This window comes from Colossoma macropomum, unplaced genomic scaffold (assembly GCF_904425465.1).
Source record: "Colossoma macropomum unplaced genomic scaffold, Colossoma_macropomum, whole genome shotgun sequence".
Classification (NCBI taxonomy): domain Eukaryota; kingdom Metazoa; phylum Chordata; class Actinopteri; order Characiformes; family Serrasalmidae; genus Colossoma; species Colossoma macropomum.
In genome coordinates, this window is record NW_023494784.1 from 25,917,394 (window position 1) to 25,935,448 (window position 18,055).

The 18,055-nt window shown below is 39.8% G+C and overlaps 1 protein-coding gene across 2 annotated transcripts in view; it reads left to right on the forward strand.

Annotated features, from left to right (window-relative positions):
• Positions 1 to 18,055, forward strand: part of itgb5 (integrin, beta 5) — a 40,423-nt gene that overhangs the window by 3,683 nt on the left and 18,685 nt on the right. For both annotated transcript variants that reach the window (XM_036565722.1, XM_036565730.1), the window contains exons 5-10: positions 207 to 375; positions 1,097 to 1,258; positions 2,506 to 2,601; positions 2,745 to 2,834; positions 4,700 to 4,834; positions 9,412 to 9,841. In XM_036565722.1, the coding sequence (XP_036421615.1) occupies positions 207 to 375; positions 1,097 to 1,258; positions 2,506 to 2,601; positions 2,745 to 2,834; positions 4,700 to 4,834; positions 9,412 to 9,841 (1,082 nt within the window). The remainder of the gene's footprint in view (positions 1 to 206; positions 376 to 1,096; positions 1,259 to 2,505; positions 2,602 to 2,744; positions 2,835 to 4,699; positions 4,835 to 9,411; positions 9,842 to 18,055) is intronic.

The window sequence follows — 18,055 nt, forward strand, 5'->3', positions numbered from 1 at the left end:
TGTAGCTACAGCAGTGGCTCAGAGTGTAAGGTTTGCCTATAGCTTTGCAAATTATACATAAAAATACATAAGTATGTACAAGAGTATAGTGTTGACCAGGAGAAAACATCAGGCCTTTTAACTTTAGGAATTTACAAATGAACAATCCTGACCTGGTAATGACACATTTTTGATGTCTCTTTTCTGTTTTCATAATATCGTTACAGATACAAGCCGTTCCCAAATTGTGTCCCCTCTTTTGGGTTCCGTAACCTCTTGTCTCTGACTGACAAGGTTGACCGTTTCAATGAGGAGGTGCAGAAGCAGATGGTGTCACGCAACAGGGATGCACCTGAGGGCGGATTTGATGCTATTCTACAGGCTGCTGTTTGCAAGGTAAGCTATGTCAGGATGGGCATTGTGTTTGTTTTGTCTTTGATGTCTTTCTTCATTCCTGGATTAGTCAAACACTGAAATGTGACTGAGTCACCAGCTGAACAAACAAACAAACAGCCCTCACACATGGCAGCAGGTTTCATGGATTGTATTTGGGTTCTAAATAATATTAGAAGTGGCTTGTTAAAAAATGGAAAGTCTTGATTGACCTGTTTGAGAGCAGCTTCCTCATTGTGTGCTGTGCACTGATGGATTGCTTGCCTGGTGACCCGTCTGATTTCTAAGAACTTTGAGCAACAAACAACCAACAGAATCTTTTGACTAACGAACAGAATCTTTTGCCTAAAACACATTTTATTTGCTTTGTTTTTTTCTGGTATGAGTCTTTGTCGTGGTGTATTTAATAATGGGTTTTGATGAATGTACTGAAAATGACATGGTTAAATTATGTGGTTTTAGCTTTATTTTAAATGATAACATCCTTCAACACGAATCATTCTTGGGCAATGCATGCTTGCGTAGTCACTTTTTTCTTCGTAATTCTCTTTTAGTTATTTTTAATAACTAAGTCATTTTTAACATTTGATCTTTTGTTTATTTTTCATGGTAAAGGGGAAAAATATATATATTGTGACTGTGTGGTAGAACTAGTTCAGAGAAGACCTGAAACTGGCAGGAATTGTTAAATTATTGTTAAATTGTTTCCTCTCACTCCTGGCAGGAGAAAATTGGCTGGAGGAAGGAGGCGTATCACCTGCTGGTCTTCGCTACAGATGATGTGCCCCACCTGGCTTTGGATGGCAAACTTGCTGGACTCGTTCAGCCTCATGATGGCCAGTGCCACCTGAATGACAAGAATGAATACAGCGCTTCAACCAAGATGGTAAGAGAAGCCACATTTTGAAATTCTCAGTTAAAGTCTATCTGGTAAAGCTAATGACTTGTATGAGTTGTATTTTACCCTAGTTTATAAGAGCACATATGAGGGCCACATGTTGATTCTGACTTACTTTTTCAACTTAGTTTGGCTCTTGCTCAGTCCCAGCTGAGTTCTGAGTGACTTTATTGAATGCATATTTAATGCCTAATTGTCCTGTCAGCCATAAATTAGTGTTATACGTTTGTGTGTTAAGTTCATTCAAAGGCCTATTTCATAACAAAGAGTGCTAGAGAATGGCAGAAAGTAATTCCACTGGCCAGTTGCGGATGATTCAGCTTTAAACTGCTATAACTATTGATGGTCTACATAACATGAAAGGAGTCTCTGATGCATTACTTAGAGAGTGGTGTTAATTTAGAATAAACCTTTTTATGTTTGTAATTAAAAGAAAATTAACCTACAGGATGGAGAGCTTCTTTTGGTCTTGACTAATTTTTCTGGGTTATTTTCACTGTGTTGTTTCTCTGAGTCCTACAGCTGCTTAAAACTCATTTCTTTGTGGCGAGAAGCTTCAGTGACTGACAGTCATTGTAGTGTGCACCAGATTTCTTTCACTCGCTCTTGGAACAGCTGTTTATGAGAGCTGAAAAAGGAAGAAAATAAGCAGAAGTAGCATTCCTCATGGTCAAAGCTGAAGTAAAACATTTAAGGGTCCAGTCTTATGCAGCTGGGACACTTTTACAAACAGAATTAGTCAAGAACTGAAAAAAGACTGATTTTAAATCAGTTTGTGTCGCACAACCTTGGTCATGATTTCATTGCCTGATTGGGCTACAATACCTTTATTGTGTTCAACATGTTATGTAAAAGTTTCCACACAACTGATTTTTGTAAGGTTCTTCCCCCTGGATTGGGAGTGCCTTACTTACATTTATATGAATGAAATTCTACACCTTCACCAGGTTGAGGTAAAAATAGTAAAGTTTTGTATTTGCCTCAGTTAGAACTTGCTAGCAGCTACAGATAAACATATAAATATAAACACCTTATGTCATCTCTATAGTTAGAGTAAGACCTTTCAGCTTTTTGGAAAGGAAGTGGCTGGGATGGGTAGTATAAACAACGGCGGAGAATCTGAGCAATGACTTCCTTTCACAAACTGTTGGACAGGAAAAGTGGAGAGCTAGAAGTGGAGGAAGGAATGTATTTAGCATGTTCACATATGGATTTGTATATGTCTCTCTGCACAGGACTACCCTTCACTGGCCCTCTTGGGAGAGAAGCTGGCTGAAAACAACATTTTCCTGATCTTTGCAGTGACCAAAAGACACTATGTTCTTTACAAGGTATCATAAGTTAATTAGCACACAGTGCTTAGGGAAGGTAGACTGAAGATCTTGCTGTACAGAAGATCTTTCATTTCTTTTGTTTTCCATGTCTGTTAGTTATTACTATCCATATTCACATTTTCCTCTTTTTTTACCTCTAGAACTTCACTGCATTGATCCCAGGAACTACAGTGGAGATTTTGGATCAAAGCTCCAAAAATATAATCCAGCTGATTGTCACTGCCTATAATGTAAGTTTTAACATATCCATATTCCTGAATTTTTTATTCTTGACTATTACTGAGTGTACTCACATCTGATTCAGGCACAGGTTCTCTGTGATTAAAGGGTAGGGTTTGTTTGTTGAACGCAAGCTTGTCTATTCTATTGAGGGATAAGCAAGGGAGAACGTTCAGTGCTGGGATTCTTCTTTTATGCATGCTGTTGTAACCTCTAATTTTATTCTGTGGACCACACAAAATCCTCAGTATGAGCAGAGAGTGAGACCTGTACTACTGGACATGAGGGTGTTTGTGTTCTCTTAACCACTGTCACGCTGTGCTGTTACTTGAAAACGTCCTGGTGAGAACATCACAGTAGAGCAGAATCCCCTTTATATGCACCAGATGTGTCAACTTTGGCCACTCTATGAGCTGGAATCCCGAGGCTCAGGCAGTATATCATTAGAATGAGGAACTAAAAATACTGGTGTTCTGAGGTTTAAGGAGAGTGATTTTGGAAAAGATCCAATTATGCATAATGGTGGGTCTTACACAAGGAAAAGTTTCAGTTCTTAAACATTTTGAGTAGGTTATGACTTTTCACAATTTGGCCTGTATATTTACTGAAGTTATTGTGCTTTGAGCTGGCAGTCCGTGACGAGATGAGAACTATTTTATGTTATGTGTGGAATACAGGGAACATGTGATGTCTGTTAACATTTTTTGCCTTCCTTTAAAAGTGAGAAATGATCTGTGCTGAAAGTCAGAACAGGCCACCATAAGATAACCAGAATGCAGGAGAAGCTAAAGTATATAGTCAGTCAACATAGATTTTAACCAGGTTATAACAAATGGCCATATTATGAGTGTGGGTAAACTGTTTTATACAGGCAGTAAATTGTTTTATGCACTGAAGACTAACACAAGCATGTCATTACAAGGGATGTAATAATACATTGTATTGTATTGCACTGTATCGTGTTGTATTACATTGCTGTATTGTAACTAGAGTGTTAGCTTGGAGCTAACATATTAGCTTGTGTCTAAAGTGTTAGGTCTGGTTACTGTAAAGCACTTCTTTCCACATACTGTATTATATATTGTATATAATGTTGAATGTGCTAATAAAGTGAAAAGAGAAACACTTAAGGCACATTTTTAGCCACTTCTTATTTTGCTATATCAAAAACACTCAGTTGATACCACTGTATTATATCATTATTGAAAAATGAATTTTGTGAATCATCACACCCCATCACTGTTTGTGTAAAGGTTACTGTTCCAGTGCATCCTCTTTATTTAGTCTTGAGTTAGGAATTTTCCAGACATGGCCAAAGCTTTACATGATACTTTTTTCTTCTTTACTGTTTATTAATGAAGATATTGTCATTTTTCACGTCATATTGGTTTATCAATAGTTAATTAGGACCTAGCTGCATGCAAAGAGAGCTAGTTAGGGCTGCACAGTATATTGTAGTATTGGTCTGTAGAACCCAGCGCTCAAAAGGCTGCAATATTGAAATGAGCTCTTTAACCAATTACAATAGTTTAGCTCTGTCCTGTGAGCATCTTGACCAATCACACTTCCAAATGAATGTTTCTATGGGTGTTTGTGAATCAAGGTGTTCATGTAATGCACTAAAAGGAAATTATTTTTGTCAAAATAATGCAGGTCAATCATTAATCGTGTTATTACTGATTCACCAGTACATTTTTCGTTTTTTTGCAAGGAACACTGCGGTCGCAATATGTAGCAGTATGATCGCAGTACTAGTGTTTTGTCCATGTCATGCAGTCTGACAGCCAGTTTATTTAAATTTTATTTGGTGGACATGTAATCTGTCACTATGTAGCTACATTTTTTTAATCTTTGTATTGTTTTGTCTGTAATGTAGAACATTCGGTCCAAAGTAGAGTTGAGTGTGTGGGATCATCCTGAGGACCTGAATCTTGCCTTCACTGCCACCTGTCAAGATGGTCAGTCCCTTTCAGGCCTCCGCAAGTGTGCCGACCTGAAGATTGGAGACACGGTGAGTTATATATGCTGATCAAATGTTGCTTTTACATTTGGAGTGGTAAAGACTGATGTGGAGATTTTGATTTTCTTACTTAATTTTCTTTGCTTGGATGAAGAATGTGACACCTGAATGCTGTGACACTGTTTCTTAAACATGTATTTAGGATCTTAATCTCTGCTTGGATTACTGCGCCAAGGACTTCCAGTAGACTGAAATACTGAATCCTCAGTAATTAAAGGGAATTAGAGGGGAGAGAGAATGCAGGGTGACCTTTCCATCTTGTCAAAAGGGCAGTACAGTTTGATTAGATCAAACAAAAGGAGATTTTTAGCATTTTCAAACACTACCCTAAAGCAAAGATATGCTTGCAGTGCTTAGAGATTTGAACAGAGTAATTGAGAGAGAATTACCTTGAAAGCACTTTGATGAAGGCAGGTAATTTTAGGACATGTTCAAGCTGCTCCTGAGTTTGGATTTCATTGCATAAGAACTTATCAAAAACAGTGTGGACAAAAGGTTTTCAAGCTTTAAAGCACATGCTGAATATCTTGAAACCGTACTCCATGGGGATTAAACCAAAAAATAAGACCCTCAAACAGGCCATTTACTCAAAACCTGAGCATGTGCGAACAAAAGCAGAAGCCAACAATGTTGTGGTTTTCTACAAAGCTCAGGCAGAATAACATTCTGTCATTTGGCCCATAGGCTGTCGCATCATGTGGTAATTTTGGCTAGTACTAGTTGTTCTGGAACTGTGCAATCTGAGTGATAACATAAATGCTCCAGATTATCAGCCATTCAGGATTGGAGCCATTCTCTAGGTATTCTCAGCCAGTGCAGTCTCTTTTTTTTGTCTGGGAATTTCACTAGTTTGGATTGTAAGCAATGATGCATTTGTGACACTTTGGTTTCACAGAGTGTTTGAGGTTGAAATAATGTGTCTGGCATATTTTTACAGTACAAACTTATTAGCTATGTAGAGTTTATAAATGGTAATATTTACCAGAAGCGTGTTGGTGCAGAGTATAATTTAATTATTTTTGTTTGTTTGTTTATTTATTTATTTGCTGTTAAAAATGATGATACAAAGCTGCTGATGCAGATTGAATGTTCTCTTCCCATGCATTTCTTATTAATGGCTTATTGTAAAGCCAACTCGGTACATGCCACCATGCAGAGAGCTGGCTTCTCAAGAATTCATTCCTGAAGTCCTCAGTGTCCTCTTCTCCTGTTCCTTTAACCTGAATGAATGTATAAATGGCTTGGCTAGGGAAACTAGGAGACTGAATGGGTTCAGTGAATGGTAAAGCCTAATTTTGTCTAGCCAGTGTAATAAGCTTGGCTCTTGTTGTCTTTTACTTGGAGGAATTTGTCACATCGCACCCATGTGCCAATCTTTCCCCTCTAAAGAGGAACACAGCATAGGCAGAAGCCCGGGTGTCACTTGCAGGCCCCCAGCCGACTCTCTGAGGAGCCTGACGCTGCATCTCAATGGCCTCACACAATAGTGGAGATTTCTTTCTGGGCAGAGAAGCTGTGGAAAAAACAAGAGCCTTGGAAACAGAAGCACTAGCCCAAATTCACTAGCCCTTTTCACCAGAGCACGACTGAAGCCTCCTGAGACTACTGAAGAGCCCCATACATAACAGATTGAACTAATCCTATATTGTGCCGGCACGTCTCAGTGTGCATTTGGTTCATTCTTAGATATGTTTTGTGTCCCTTTCACGTAAGAAGCTTTTGTTTGTGTTGCTGTGCAAACGCATTGGTATCTTTTTTTTTAAATATAATGATCGAACTGGGTAATTTTAGAGCTTGGGTTTTATAATGAGATTGAACATCTGTTACATAGTGACTTTATATGATTTAGGCTCAGCTATTTCTCAGCAGAGCATTTCAGTAAACAAAACCTGTGGCCATATCTTGTTTATGTCCTTAACTTGGTCTGATCACGGAGTTCTGAAAGTGGAAGGCTCTCAGCAAAGCCCATCATTCCTTAAAGCAACATAAAACTTGAGTACCTTACTGGAATAGTTGTTTTTGCTGCTGGCTGCTGGCAATTCACCACTTCGTCCAACCTCTGAGTGCATGCTCAGACATAGTCAGACATTCTAAAGACAAGCTAGCCCATTATACCCTTAGTAATTCCCTTAGTAATTCCCTTTTCTTCTGAACTTGAACCTCCAGCCTTGAGCAAGGAGGAAGTGGCCCAAACTTGCACACTTCAGGAACCAAAGACAGAAATTCACTGATTTGACAGGATGTGACTGACTGTCCACTTGATCGCCGTCTGAACCCGCCCAACCCACTTCTTGGGTCCATCCACTCACTTTCTTTTTTCTTGCTCTCTTTCTTATCTCTTTTTCATCAAAATAGCCATTTCACCCATGCCGTGGCCTCGTGATTCACATGCCTCGCTAATCCAATTCTGCAGCTCATTAAGTTGTTAAGGGAACATTGCTGTTGTGGACTTCTTCCTTCCGCCTCATACCCATCTTGACTCGTCATCGCTTTCCCTCTCTTCACTGCCTGTTCTTCTGCTGTCATGGCAAATGCTTATTATCTCTTTTGTGATGAGAGTTGAAATTGCTAGTTTTAGATTGTGATAAGTGTTCATATCTGTGACTGCTCATACATACTAGACAGCTAATGCAGCCTGGCAGGTGAGAAACAAGGTGTGTTATACAAAGCAGCATTTTATATCCAGTGTGTTGGAAGATACAGCAGAAGAGGTACCTCTTTTTACTTAAGCACTGAAAATATTTGGGAAATTGAATCTGCTGGCATGGTACTGAATGTTTTCTGGAACTGGTGCTGCTTGCCTGCTTAACTCTGCATCATGTCTATTTTATATACTAAAGCTAATCTCTGAATACTGTGTGTAGCCATCCCCTTTAGGGCAGAATGTCAAAGCAATAAGTTCTTTCCAGTTCATGAAGACTGAGTAGAAAGCTTGGTAATGTAGTGGTCGTGTTGAAAACATGCATGATTTTGGTTTCTTCTGAAGAGAGATTGATGACTGGCAAGTAATCTGCCAACACCAATACATCCACTGTAGCCAAGTGTTTAGCTTGGGCCTCAGTGTAAAAGTTTGGGCCGTGGAAGTCACACTGTGCTTCAAAGCTCCACAAACCAGCATGCTGAACTTGTCCTTTTCCCCTAAGATCCTAGCTGTCAAAGGGCAGCCAGGCCTTATGTTTTAAGAGTGTTGGGTTCTCTACCCCACATAGTTTGGCCTCAAAGCAGCCATACTGACTCACTCTTACTGTGTAATGATTTTATGGGAACAGCCTCATTTCTGCCAAGCCTCTGGTATAGACCACCAGTCATGTTTAGCTTTAATATTTCCTCTTTCTTTATGCTTTTTCTTTTGAACAACTATCATCTCCAGTAACTTAAAGTGTCTCATCAAATGGGTTTTGTAGAAGCACTGACTGAAGACCTTTAGTGCGAGTCATGTCCAAACAGGCAAGTGTAGTCTCGACTCTGTTTTTAAGACTTCCTTCCTCAGACCAATCAAGAGGGTGGGGTCCTTGTCTTGCTGTAATTGTGTGTGATTAATATTTCAAGCATGTTCTACATCAGTCAGAGAGTTGCCCCTGTTCCTTGTCAGTGAGGACAGATAAGGTCATGTATAAACACTGAGTCACAGAGTTCATGTTCATATTATAACAGTTTTACTGTCCCTGACTTTGAGCCTAAGCTTTCTTTGTAGACCGAGTTGCCAGTTTATTAGGTACACTTACACTCGTAGCTGGATTTATTTGATATTTTATCAGGTCCATTTAACACATAGGTGCACCTGGTAGTTAACCAATACACTGACTGTAGCCCACTGTTGCTGCACAGTTTGTCACGCTCTCTACCCTGTCTGCCAATAGAAAGTGACCACCATAGTTCCACCACTAAGTGAATATTATTTAGATGGCAGCAACTAAATAATATTCAGGCTACAGTTTTTTACAGCTGCAGAAATTGTATACCTGCAAAGTGCACATATATCATAGAGGTACTTGATAAAATGGCCAATTGGTGTGGCTACAGTGTAAGTGTAGATGGATGGATAGATTGGAGGACCTTGGGGATTACTTTTTGGTGTATTATCTGTAGAGAAATCAGTATCTATGGGTCTATTGGTATAGTATCAGTGGAAAGTGCTGGATCAGATATCAGAAGAGGAAAAACATATAATCTGATACAATTCAGGAACAAATTTATTCTGAAATGGCACACACACACTGTGTGATGTGATATGATGTTAGATTTGCAATGGCTGGAACACATCCGCTACAGAGAACAAACTTAAATATGGCATTTTTCTGCAAATTACAGTGGATTGTTGCTGTTTATTTTTTCAATTTAACATACTGAAAAAAATAAAACATATTAAATGCTCCATAACCTTTGTACATGCCACATTTTATATTTATTTTTTTTCTCTGTTAAATTCAGCAAATAAAGTAAATACAAAGTTAAAAAAAAAATGTGCATTAAAATATACAGAAGTTCTTTGCAGAGGGTGTGTATGTATTTTTACTTACAAACATTTTGTCCTGACATCAACTGAAAATGGCTGCTCTCTCCTTCAGGTCTCTTTTGACATAAGTGTGGACGCTCGTAGCTGTCCTCCTTCAGGTACACAGAAGAGCTTCACCATCAAGCCAGTCGGCTTCAAGGACCGCTTAGAGGTGTCTGTGGACTACCGCTGCGACTGTGGCTGCACACGCTACACTCAGACCAACAGCAGCCGCTGTAGCTCCAGCGGCACCTACACATGTGGGACGTGTCGCTGCGAGTCAGGTTATCGTGGAGCACACTGCGAGTGTGAGGAGGGAGATGCAGGCAGCCTAAACCTCAGCGCCTGCCGCGAGGCTGAAGGCAAGCAGGTGTGCAGTGGGCGCGGGGAGTGCAGCTGTAACCAGTGCTGGTGTTATGAGTCGGAATTTGGCAAGATCTACGGTACCTTCTGTGAATGTGATGACTTCTCCTGCGCCCGCCACAAGGGTATTCTGTGTTCAGGTGAGTGGAGCATGCTTAGACTTGGAACATCTGTAAAGTAGAGCTTTAAAGCGATAGTGCAGCAAATAAGCAATACAGTTTTAACCCAAATGTTGCCCACCAACCAAGACATGTTTAGTGTCTGAAGTCCCCACCCATTAGTATCCCGCAAGCTTCATACCTAAATAATCATACAGTGTTCTCAAACCAGTATGACATGCTGTTATAAAAATGGGCAAAAGTACAGACCAAATTCAGGCTTCAATAAGGCCCCTACTGCAATTTTGCAAAGCAGTGTACATTTGTCTATTTTAAGGTGAAAATGTGGGAATCCATATTGCTTCCTGTTATCATGAGAAGAGATATTAATTTCTTCTCATTTTAGCTGTCCTCTGCACTAGCCATTAAATGTGCTGTGCATTAAAGTCATGTGTCCTAATATAAATGCCAGATATGATTTTGCTGGTTGAAAGCTCACAAGGAAGGTCCATCTAAGCCCTTGCATATGACAGCTGCTCCAACCATAGCAAACAAGCTTGCCTATTAGCATTCCATAATGCCAAACTCAAGCTGCATTGTGGCCCCCTAGCCCAAAGCATCCGTCCTCTCCATGCCACAGTGGGGGCTTTGTAACAGGCTGCATTCTGTTTATCCCTGGACACAATCACTGCTCTATAACCAATAAAGCTCTGTGTTTTCCTTTAGTCAGCAGGAACTGCCAGCCCAGCACAAAATGGGCATTTGTTAGGGAGTGGGCTGCCGGCAGGCCTCTACAAGCTCTGATGACTGAGGAAACGTTAATTAAACAGTAACTGTCCAGTATAAGCAGCTCCTTTCCTGACGCCTCAGCCATGGCAAACCTCTGCTCTCCTACAGTAATGAGTTCATAATGACTCTGAGGGTTCTGCTCTTTCCCATCTCTTTGCCAAGAGGAGTTAATTGGGACAAGTGTTGTAAAGCTCTTGATAACAATTTTGAAAAAGCTACTGTTGATGGGAAAGTTCTCCATGCTCTCTTGTTAAATGCCCTGTAAGCGTGCTTTGTGGCTTTTTGGCTTGGCTATGCTCTGGTGAGACCAGCTTAATGGTTTCTGAGGCAGAAACAGGTCTGGGATAAAATTTCCTCCCGTACCCATAAAATAGTCAAGTTTTAGTGGAAGAGCAAAACTGGATCCTTTTGTTTATGCAGCTTTCCCACTCTAATATCTGGGTGTCACGTTGCCGCAATCTTTTAATTACTGCTGTGGCTTGAGAATGTGGCTTTTTTATGTGTTTTTTTCACACATAGTGTACAAATGCTATGCAGTGTAGCGTTTGTGGTTAGACATGGAACAACAGTAGTTTACTTTCATTGTCTGAGCTGTCCTAGCACTGAAAGTTAGGAGACTCAGTAATACAATAGCACCATCTGTAGTCAAATAAATATTCTGTATTACAAAATTACATTTGCTTTGAGAAGCAGACCTTACTTGGTAATTGCATTGCATTAGCCATGTTGTTGTTTTGAAAGCGAATTTTTCTGAATTTCTGGGTAATTCAGTTGTTATGATATAAACAAAGTTATTCAGAGTGGTTTGATGGGAAATGCTCTATTCTAGAGCAACTCGGTCAGTACCTTAAAGCTATTACTTGAAAGAGTTACAGTTACTGCCTGATACCCGAGACCTATTTTATCTTAGTTGTCATGAGATTCATGGTGGAGAAGTACATGCAGGGTGTTTTAAGGCAAAGCAGTGCTTGGTTTTTTAAATTCACCAGTTTTACCATCTTCAACATCACATCAAAACTCATGTAGGTTTTTCTGTTCATTTTGAATAGTAAATGAAGTGGCTGTTTGTGGTTATTACGACCTCTGGTTCCTGTCACCACCACTGTAAAGACAACTCACTTGGCAAATTTCTCTACAACAAATCATTTCACATCACATCAAACCACTCTGAATAACTTTATTTATATCTCGAACATTGAAAATAAAGAAATAGTGAAAAATCTGTGGAGTCTTTAGGTTTATTCTAAGTGGACTCCTCTGTGAATTTGGATATTTCATCATCAGTAAGTTAACCTTGCCCAGCTTCTTAGATTCTTATAATGGATTTGATGGATTCTTTTAAAGTGTGACAATCTAAATATGAGGCTTGTATTGTCTGGTCAACAGAGCAAAGTTGGTATTAGTATTTATCTGCAAGTGCTTGAGGTTTTTAATGTACTAGCAGTGGAAAAATTGTATGAGAGTTTTGATTTATTGTATTTGTAACAGAGGTAAACATGACCTAAACATGATCAGTAGCAGAGACTTTAAAAGAGAAAGAGACAGTTCACTGGTTGAAATATGAATGCAATAGCTCATCATTCTGAACAATGACCCACCCTTCAATAAAAAGAGCAAATTGCCTTGTGTAAGTGGAGAAGTCCTTGCGTATTAGCCAGACTGTTTTTTTTTTTCTTTCTTTTTTAAAGCTTGACTTTCAGTTTCATTGTATGGGAAGATAAGTGTCTGGTCTTATATGACTGGAGGTGACTGTTCAAGGGAGTAGACTTACCTGTAAGGACTTTGTTAGTAATCACAGAGCAGGGGTAATGTGTTGGAGGGAAGCTGCCCTCCCCATGGGTGGAGCTCCTACACCTCCTCCCGTGTGATTTGCTTACTGGGTCACTGGGCCAGAATCAGCAAGCTTGGGAATTCTGCAAAATGATTGGCTCCTGCTTTCCTCTAAAAAACAGCTGTGCAGGATTGATCTGATTTATTGGTCTTTATAGTAGTCCTTTGAGATTCTTTAAGTTGTCCCAAAGTATAGTGTTGCTCAACTCTGTGTCAAGGCTGTTCTACAGTAGATGTTGCTTTTAATGTCTCCACACAACCTCTCTGATTAATGTGTCTGAACGAAAGACAGTTTTCTTAAACATTTAGAGTAGACAAGAATTGTGTTGTCTAAATCTGTTTACTGTTTAAATCTCTATAATTTGATTGCTAATGTCTGAAAATGTTTTGTGTAGAGGACACAGACAAAATGTAGACCGTATATGTATATTTAAGAGCTGTTTGATGTCTGCTTATAATATTTAGTCATGGTTTGATTTTAAATGAGTGTCACAGCTGTGTCTTTGTTAGCTTAGTTTAGCTTAGGCTCAAAGTATACTGCACACTCCACACCCCACCGTTGCTCATGTCAGGGTTGGGTTTGTGGCAGCACAGCATAAAGCAGAGCCAAGCCTCTGAACTGCAGACTGGTGTTCACTCCTGAATAAGTTAATCACGTTGTGCTGTCCCAGTTCTGTGTGTTTAAATCAATAGAGACAGCACGCCTTCATTTTTGTCAACCCATGATGAGCCAGTCAGATTGAAGCAGATAGCAGATAAGTTACCACATCTGTCAGTCAGACATGACAGTACTCACAGCTAGAGCTGGGCAGTATGACAATATTTATTGTTCTTGCAATAAACTACGTCACATTGTCACATTTATGCTTTTCTGAGCAGCTCTTCCCAACTGCATGTTAGTGATTGATTTAAAGAGAGCCTAATTCAAATAAATGAATTCATAGCTCTGATAGTATTTTTAAAATGTGGGCTTACTTTGTCTGTCAGATGTCATAAAGAATATATATTGTGACATATTGTGCATCATAATAGCAAGACTTGAGCGTCAGTTGCATATAAATTGAACCCTCTGGTTTTGAAAAATGAGTGCATCAGAGTTAAGACTTAAGCCAAAATCCTGACAGTCATGCAGTTTCTTTACTATTTCAGCATACACAAAAAAGCAAAACTGAACAAATAATAAACTCCTTAAACAAAGTGTCAGGTTAAGAACAAAAACCTAGTCTATTTATGTCCAGTTCCACTCGCTACCTAGATCTAACCTTATCACACGGTGGTACCAAGCTGGGAGGGTGAAGGCTAGCTTGTGCTTCCTCTGAGACCCATCTAACTGCCAAGACCAGTTATGCTCTCTTGTGACTCACTCACAGTATTGTGTACAAGTCTGAACATTCATAGGCTTTCCAGTAAGTGTCCAAGTGTGTCCCATTTCTCAAATGTGCAAAAACACTAACCACACACTAAACTCACACTTTCACGAATACCACATCGCAATGGTATTGGGCCAAGTCTATATCCCATAGTTAAAGTTGTTGATGACATGCTCTTTCAGAAATATTGGGCAAAAACGTTAACATCGCACGCACATTAACAACTGTGTGTCCCTTAAAGATATGGAGATGCTTCATGTTAGTGTAAACTTAAGCAAAACTACAAACCGCAAGTGTGGACTTCAGGACAGGCCCTTGTCCTCCTAGCAACAAATGGCTATGGAGTTGCCAGGGATCAAACTTCCAACAATCTCCCAATGATTGCTTAGGCAATCGCACCACTTGGAAGCACCAAGTTCACATATTAACATCTGTTTTGAACATGTTGTTCCCTACTTGAGTATTGAGTATTGTTTGTTTAGCTTTTGGCTGTTATCTTGGATTCTTGACGCTAAGACTGATTCCCACTCTTTGTTCAGTGTTATGAGTCTTGTAGATTGACCTGTGCTCTTCTTCCGTGCAGCAACAGCACTGTTTGTACTGAGCACAGAAGCATGGACTTGCACTGCAGGAGCTGATAGCTGTCAGGAGGTCAAACTGGGGGACACTGCAAGGCTGTTTGGCAGCACAGATAGGAGTTCAGTGTCTGTCGGTGCTCTTAAAGGGGCTACAGCAGTAATGGCTGGAGGATCAGCAGGATCAGCTGACACAGGAGAGCAGACTGTCTGTCTCTGTTTTAGACTTGACATATTCCAGGTGAACTTAACTGACATCAGAAGTAAAAGGACTGCTGTAGTTTTGTGTGATCAGTTGATTTTACCACTTAATTACGTCGGTTGGCTTGAGCTAATTCGCAAATCCAAGAGCTTAGACGTTTATTTTCTGCACCGGAAACTATATACCCACCCCACACTGGGATATATCTGTACTTAACCTGACACTCTGTGTGTTTTAAAGGAACAGTTAATACAATTTTGCCAACCATGAATTAAGGTGAATATCCAACAGTTAACATGATGCTAATCATGCCAATTGGTGTTTACTATCTTTCAGTCATTGTCAGTTATTTTACTGCTATGCTTGGTTGAGCTGTTCTCTGAGTAGGGCAATTTTAATGCATGTGTGAAGTGCACAAAAGTAGCATGACAGTGCAAGATTTTTGTTTTGCAGAGAGTCCTTGGCATAAAGATGTTGCAGCAAAACATAATTACTGTTTTTTCTTTAAACCAGAAGGTTTTAATTTAGTGCAAACCAGTGTGCATGTGCCTGCATGCGTGTGTTGCTGTGTTTGTGTCCCGTCATTTTGCATATGTTTAGACGTGTTGGTGTGCAAGCGTGCTAAAACTAATGTCTTTTTTATGTGGCCTCCAGTAAACCCTAACTTTGTAGTACTTTGTCACACATCTGCAGCTGATTTGCAGTATAATACCCCAACCACTCAGTAATGCAGTGAGAACGAAATAGTGTGATTTTCTGGTCCAAACTCATAAATTTTCTTCAAACTTTTCCTGTAAATCTTTACTGTCATTGTTGCCGTCTGTTTTTGTATAGGCTACGATTTAGTTCTGTGTCCGTGAGAGGCAGAGAGAGAGTGTGTATACGTGTTGTAAGGTCTCGCAGTCATTTTGTGTACACACACACACACAGGATTTTGGCATTCTCTGGTGTTCTCTCATTAAACCATTGAAACTACCCTTTTCTTTTCCCTGTCTGGCCTGTTAGTAGTCTTTGGAATGTATTTCTTCGTCCACTGTATGAAATATACAGTGGATATATTTTAATATTTTAATCTGTGTGTGTGTGTGTGTGTGTGTGTGTGTGTGTGTGTGTGTGTGTGTCTCTCTCTCTGCTGTCCTGTTTGACAGCGGGTTATTTTTGGAGTCAGTGTGGTTTTTCAGAAAGTGATTCGCTGAGTAGAATTCACTGAGAAGAGGAGCATGTATGTAGAATGTCTGATGTGTCCTGTAATTAGGCTAGAATCTGGTTCCATTTATTGCTTGGCCACAGGCCCAAACTGCATGAAATAATCTCTGAAAGTACACAGTGACCATGTGCCCTACAGTGCTGTCTTTCTGAGTATTTTTATTCGCCTCCACATCCTCTCCCACCCCAGCCTGAGCATGACCTCAGCAACTGGCAGTCCACTGCTTATAGGGCTAAAGAAAACACAGACAAGGCTTGCAGTGGTGCACTGTAAACCAGAGCCTTGGTCTCCTAGGCTGCAATGTAAATAAATGTAAGTTCTTGTATGGGGGGGGGGCACTGTATGGCAGAACTCGGTACATGTTTTACTATTCATGTTAGCTCATCACAAATAGTATGTGAAGGCTAGATTGTCCACAGCACATGTAAGCCTGTTGGATTGTCCTAGACTAACCTGCTTTCTCCAACTGCTAGCTTACACCTTCCTAATACATAGACAGCAGATTCCGTTTAGCTCATCTGTTTAAAATAGTTAGTGGTCATGCGGGTGCAGCCACTCTTAATGGTATTGTTAATCATATGCCGAAGCGTTTCATCTAAAATCAAGGGTGTTTTACAGGGAGTTTGTCTCCCCTTTTGCTGCTTTAACAGCCTCTACTCTTTCTTAAATGTTTTTGTGAAGGTTTGTTTGCATTCAGCCACAAGAGCATGAATGAAGTCAGCCACTGATGTTGGGTGATTTTAGTTTTGGATCACAAACGCCAAGCCAGCTTTTCCCAAAGGATATTCAGTGATGTCCTTGAACAATGTTCAACTGCTCCACATCCCAGAGCTGTTTTCCCCATCTAGCTGACGCTTGACATTGAGCATGATAACCTTAGGCTCACGTGTGGCTGCTCCAGAGCATCCCATTCTGTTGGCAATACTTTCTTATGGAGATTACTCAAGCAGTGTGTGTGATGAATTCACTTAAATGAAAGGGTGTCTGGATACTCTTTTGGACATATAGTATATAATGGATGTGTGTTATGAGCTGTGTTTGCATGATAGGTTGTGTTTGCTGAAAGAGCAGAGTGAACATTTGGCAGAAGACCTTTATACTTTTTCTGCCTGATGGAGCAGCAGCATGAATTTCCATGTTAAAATAAGCACTGAGGATTGCACAACGCTGGTATCCTTTTAAGTAAGAGATTTTTGGATAGTGGATAGTGTACTGAATCCAACAACTTTGTTTTGTCACACCAAGGAAACATGCTGGAGTTTGCATGAAATCAGTGATCATATTCGTCTGATGCTTTGGTGTCTGCTGTGTTCCTTCTAGTCATTTATAGCCATGTGCTTTTTAAATGTTTAATCTGTGAATTTAAAAATAAACAGGTAAGAACTCAGGACAAAGGAGTGTCTTTCTAGTCCCTGGTGCAGTGCCTGGGACTCTCTCAAATGCAAGTTCCTTTGCTCTTTCAAAAGAAAATCCCAGCTGTATAAACGTACCATGGATTCAAGAAGCCTAAAGGCGTCTGTATTAGCTACTGAGGAGATGGTACAAAGCTCCCTGATCTTTTAATCTGAGAGGACAGCACTCATCAGCATTGGAATATTCTAAACCTACAGGGTACACAATAAGGAGAAAAAGAAGAAAGCATATTGTTGAAAGCTCTATATTGTGGGATTTTGAGAGTTTGACTTTCTAGATTTTAAGAGTAAGTAGTTTATATTCATGTGAAAGATCTGAAGCCAAGTTTGTGGACTGGAAGTGGGAATGTTGAAATGGCATGGCTGCATTTATGGCAGCTTTTAGGCAACAATTTTACATGACACAACTCAAGGTTTACTCAAGGTATGGCACACACTGTATGACCATTAGAAATGTGTGCATTATATTGGAATGTTATTTAAGCATCTAAGGACTTTATCTTCTAACACATTTCCATGTATTTCATATGCGTTCGTACTGATTTGCACTTTCAACACACATTTCACATGAGTGTACTATCAAGCAGTGTTCACTTTTTTTTTTTTTAAAGATTTTATATACGTTTATGTTTAATGTGCATTTTCCATATTATGTCTAGATATAATGAGCAAACCAAGTGATTGTGATGAAATTGTGAGTCATCACAGTCTTGTTTTTCTTCATTTAACAAATGCCCATGCTGCTCCAGAGTTATATTTGGATCACTTTAATTTGTGGGGTTGCTTTGGTCAACAGATGTGGTGAGAATGCTTTTAACATTGCAACTCACACTTGCTGTTTGCAACTGAGGAAATAGTTCATAAAAGCACT